At 40.6% G+C, this 5,326-nt stretch overlaps 1 protein-coding gene and 1 pseudogene across 2 annotated transcripts; one reads left to right on the top strand and one right to left on the bottom strand.

Annotated features, from left to right (window-relative positions):
• Positions 1 to 265: 265 nt before the first annotated feature.
• Positions 266 to 679, bottom strand: LOC310843123 (histone H2A.J pseudogene; annotated as a pseudogene). Its single transcript has one exon. The product of its transcript is annotated as a histone H2A.J pseudogene (transcript).
• A 3,968-nt stretch (positions 680 to 4,647) lies between these two features.
• On the top strand, positions 4,648 to 5,058 carry LOC310842811 (histone H2A-like; the record flags this gene model as incomplete). The annotated part of the gene is made up of 1 exon (XM_083734950.1): positions 4,648 to 5,058. The coding sequence occupies one exon, from the start codon at positions 4,648 to 4,650 to the stop codon at positions 5,056 to 5,058; it is 411 nt and encodes a 136-aa protein (XP_083591076.1).
• Between the last annotated feature and the right edge of the window lie 268 nt (positions 5,059 to 5,326).

Here is a 5,326-nt window from a genome sequence, read left to right as displayed (position 1 = left end):
ACAACTCAATTGCTTCACACAACAACTTGTGTGGATCTGTAATGGAAAGTCATTACAACCGGTAAGGCTAATTAAAAGCATACAACGTTTCTCTGTACATTATAGAATTTGCCTTTATTTTAATATTTAATAAACATTTAAAGTTTTTGTTTTTTACAACAGACCATACTAATGATGAATGCCCCAAAGAACAAAAGCTAAGCTTCTGACAATACAACCTTTCTGGCAGAGTCTGTTCTTGCAAGATACTGAAATGCTGAAAGTTTTATAATTCCTGGGATTCGGGGTGTCCTGTGGCTTCCTTACGCTGCAGAGTCTTCTTGGGAATAAGCTGGGTATGGATGTTGGGGAGAACTCCACCTTCCGCAATGGTCACATGTGCAAACAGCTTGTTCAACTCATCATCGCTTCTGATCGCCAACTGGATGTGGCGTGGCCCAATTCGTTGCTTCTTGTTCTCATGAGCAGCATTTCCTGCCAACTCCAGTAGCTCTGCAGTCAGATATTCCAACACGGCAGCCATGTACACCGAGGCGCCAACACCCACTCTTTCTGCATACCGACCCCGTCTCAAAAGACGTCCAATGCGGCCCACTGGGAACTGCAAGCCTGCTCTTGCACTTTTGCTTTTTTTTACCTTGATTGCAGGCTTTGCCGGCTTCTTGCCCCGCCCAGACATCTTGGATCCTACAAACAAGAGGGGAGAGCCCACCTCCATTACACAATGCAAATGGCTTTGTGAGGTGTCCAAAGCCTAGGTGACCTTCCTGCAATCTGGAAGGAAGAGTATTTGGAGAACCAAACGCCTAAGAATTTTCTGTAATAATGACCTAGGATGTGGCCTTAAGATTTACATTCTTCTAAGCAGACTGGTTTTCTGCCAAATCAAGTTCAGCCATTTTAGGACAAGGTCAGCCAAAGAGGAGCTCTACACTAGTTGCTGGACTCCAATTCCCATCAGCCACAGCAACTAGGATCCAGGCTGAAGGATTGTAGGCCAACATCATCTGCATACTATCCAACATTTCTCCGATGAACATAAGGACGTCTCATTCCATAACGATGATTTTACTATTTATACTCCATGCTTCTAATAGATATAAAAAATATAATAAAACCTTAAACAACGTTCCCTATACAGGATTAACTTCAGATGGCTTGGGGGTTGGATAGCTCAGTACCTTCCAACATTTCTCCAATTAAAATAGGGACATCCTAAGGAAAAATGGGACATTCCAGGAACAAGTAAGAAACTGGGATGCTTTTCTAAATCGGGAACGTCCCTGGAACACAATAGAAACACTTGGAGAGCCTGCATCCGAAAGGGCACCATGTTTGCTATCCCTGTTTAAAACAATGCTACCACCCCATAGTAAGGTATAGAAAGAGAGGAAGAAGGAATTTTTGCCACTGATAGCACAAAGTTTGTTCAGTCAGTAGCAAAAAGTGCTAGGACAAAAAGCTGCTGGAGAATTCTGCTTCATCAAAAAAGATGTCAGTGTCATATAATTTTTAAAATAATTACTAAGTGGGTATATAATTGTTATTCCCTAAAATACAGCTACATGGTGTTAAGTCAATGCAGGATCTATGCCTCTTTACTAGGAATGCTATTGTACACCTCCAATGGTGGCTTGCTCCTCAGAGCTTAGAAGGCCTTATGTCTCACCATGTTAAAAGTTTCATCTGCTATATTTCTTTAAAAACATGATTAGCCTACCATTAAAGGCCAAGCAGGGTTTCCCACCCCCCTAAAAAGCTTTTAAAAATTAAAAAGGAAAGGAAAATCTAACAGCAATTAGTAGTACACATCATATATGTGTGCTAATATATATTATTGTTAAGCATAATGTATTTATTATTCATAACATATTATCTTTAAGCATAACATAGGTAATACTTATATGTATTACTCTTATATTATAAACTAATTAAACCACTTGCATTTTTTTCATTTCAAAAAACCCACTCACCTTCTTATTACAGCAGACAACTACAAAGACAAGAGTTTTCTCCTCCTTTGACATAACCCTCTTTTTAAACCAATTTGTTCAGAACAGCTGCATCCAATTTGTCAGTATTTCTGACTTAATGGATACCAATCCTTTTAATTTAAATAAGTCCCAATGCGATCAATAGGGTTTGAGAGGCTATTTTACCACAATTATGACACTTTCAGAAAGCTAATTTTAATTCTCAAGGGAAGTAATAGAACCGTTCTATTCTGCCTTGGTTAGACCACATTCAATATGTTTTCCACCTACCAAGGAAACTTTCCACTGAGAGACGGAAATAGAGATATGGATAATAGCTGGGTTTTATATGTTAAACAATGGGGGATAAACTATGGTATGTTTTATTTTACCCCTGCAATCCCAGTGACAACCTGAAACCTGCACAGAACCTGGTGGAGCCTAATTTGAACATCTGCTATCTCCTCTCACGGCCCGTGTGCTAAACAGCAGGACTAAATAAAGTGATGTAGAAGTGTGGCAGCTGGTATTTTAGTTCTCTATAGCTCTTTGTGGGGGAGTACACACAAAAAGTTGTAACCGTGAGATGAGCTTGTTGACATCAGCCTATTTTTTTAAAATCCCCCACATTTACCTCCTCCCCTGCTTTGTGCAACATTGCGTATGAAGAGAAAGTGCAAATAATTAAATGATATTAATCTTATATTTTTATATTATTGTAACTCTCCTTGGAAACATACAGTAGAGTTTGGAACAAAGAAATAAATGAAGAGCTATGAGATCAGCTTATAGACATCAGCCTAATTTACCTTATGTACTGTACTGTACTGTACTTTTGTTTTGTTTTGTTTTGCTTTTACCTTCTTCCTTCTACCCACTTGCTTTGTGGAACATCTTGCCAGATGAAGAGTTCTGGAGAAAAACAGTTGCCACTCTTCTGTGACATTTTGGTTGGTGCCAGTAAGATAGTGCCCAATGGTGGATTTTGGAATGGCCCTGACAGCATTTGTTAAAAGCCTAAATCCTGGGAGTAAGCCTCATTTAAATCAATGGGGCTTGGTAGTAAATAAGGCAGGGGAAAGTAAAAAACAAACAAACCACACACCCAACTGGCTGAGTCTGCATTTAGTCACAAGGTGCTTCCAAATTATAGGAGGCATTCAAGCGCATAACAGAAATTTAGGTTTGTGCAATTTAAGTGGATTAAAATACTCTGCTGCCATAACACAACATATCCTCTCATGGACTTTTTGCACTTCGGAAAGTGACAGGAAATGAATTGAAAAGTGTGAGAGGAATGAATAATTAACAAGACATGTAAACACACAAGTAAATCAGGAGGAATAGTTTATCCTCCATTTATTTAAAGGTATGAAAAGGTGGCTCTTAGCCATGTTTGTTTCCATCTTTAAGTAAAAATCAAAGTTTCCTTGGTAGCTAGAAAATATATTTAGTGTTAATCATGCTATACCCTCCTTCAGAATTGAAATTACCGTAGCTTTCTGAAAGTGTGATCATCATTCTATTGAACAACCTACTGATCACAAGGGAACTTCTCTAAAGTAAGAGAATTGAGTTCTGCCACCAAAATAGCCAAGTTGAAACCAATTCAGTCAGAACTACTGGGAAAGTGGATACAGCTGAGGGAACTTTCATTCAAACACAGCTGATCAAACTCCCACATTAGCATCAACAGAGGAGTTTAAAATGAGAGCCATGTTCAAAAAGGATAAAATTCTTTCGTTGACTGGAGAAGAGTCATAACTCAAGTGTTTCACTGAAGGAGGTGAGTGGTTTTATTTTTAAAAACATGCTAGTGGTTTAATTATAAGGTAAGATTAATAATAAATATTAGGTTTAAAGAGCTAGCTATGTATGCTGCTGAGGGCTACTGGAATTCCCTCCCTCCCTTGACTTGCATAAGCCTTTTAGAAAAATGTGATGTATAAAGCCAAAAATGCTCATATTGGTCTGCTAACAGTAGATTAATCAGTAGTATGAGTTTTAGAAATCCACTAGATCAGACATCCCCAACCTGCGGCCCTCCAGATGTTTTGGCTTACAACTCCCATTATATCCCTAGCTAGCAAGACCAGTGGCCAGGGATGATGTAGTCCAAAACATCTGGAGGGCCAAAGGTTGGGGATTCCTGCAGTAGATGAAGCTTTTCATTGTATGGTGAACCATTAGGGTCTCTAATGTCTTGAGAACAAGCCACATTATAATATTCCTAATAGGGAGGCATGGCTCCTGCATTGGTTTAACACCATGTAGCTGTGTGTTATCAGGGGCAAAACCCTTCGATTTCCCTAGCTTTCTATCGCTTACCATGGAGTAGTGGGATTGTTTTGAAACAGGTATAGCCCAACTGGTGCCCTTTGGATGTTTTCGGCCTGCAGCCCACTTCATCCTTCAGCCTGGGTCATAGTTGCCGTGGCTGATGGGAATTGGAGTCCAGCAACTGCTGTGGGGCTTCCCTTTGGCTGACCTGGATCTAACATGACTGAACTTGGAGAAAATTGGTCTGTTGGCCACATTCTAGGTCATTATTACAGAAAATTCTTAGGCGTTTGGTTCTCCAAATACTCTTCCTTCCATATTGTTAGCAATATGACAAAACCATTTGCATTGTGTAACGAAGGTGGGCTCTCCTCTCTTACTTGTAGGATCCAGGATGTCTGGGCGGGGCAAGAAGCCGGCAAAGCCTGCAACCAGGGAACAAAAAAACAAGAGTGCAAAAGCAGGCTTGCAGTTCCCAGTGGGCCGCATTGGACGTCTTTTGAGACGGGGTCGGTATGCAGAAAGAGTGGGTGTTGGCGCCTCGGTGTACATGGCTGCCGTGTTGGAATATCTGACTGCAGAGCTACTGGAGCTGGCGGGAAATGCTGCTCATGAAAACAAGAGGCAGCGAATTGGGCCACGCCACATCCAGTTGGCGATCAGAAGCGATGATGAGTTGAACAAGCTCTTTGCACATGTGACCATTGCGGAAGGTGGAGTTCTCCCCCACATCAATGCTCTGCTTCTTCCAAAGAAAACAGCACCGTCCACTGTTCCCCAGGAGGAACCTTATAAGGGTACCTGACCTCATGTGACTTTTCTGTCTCTTACTGTCTGAAAAAGCTCCTCGTCCTTTTCATGTAGCACTTTCGCTAGGATGAACTCTATATTTGTGTGTTTTAATAATATTTTTGTAATAATAAATTGTGCAATATAAAGCTTGGGCATGGTTTCTTTGTAAGCAAAGAACGGATTCAAAACTTTTTAAAAAATAAAAACTGGGATGGGAGCTTGTTGGGGGCAACTAGAGGCCTTTTGCAGGCCCGATGGTATGGTATGTGGAATGAAGCTGT

The sequence above is a fragment of the Podarcis gaigeae genome (assembly GCF_964106915.1).
Source record: "Podarcis gaigeae genome assembly, chromosome: 4".
Taxonomy (NCBI): Eukaryota; Metazoa; Chordata; class Lepidosauria; order Squamata; family Lacertidae; genus Podarcis; species Podarcis gaigeae.
Note: the sequence above shows the minus strand (reverse complement) of the source record. Positions and strands in the feature narration are given on the sequence as shown.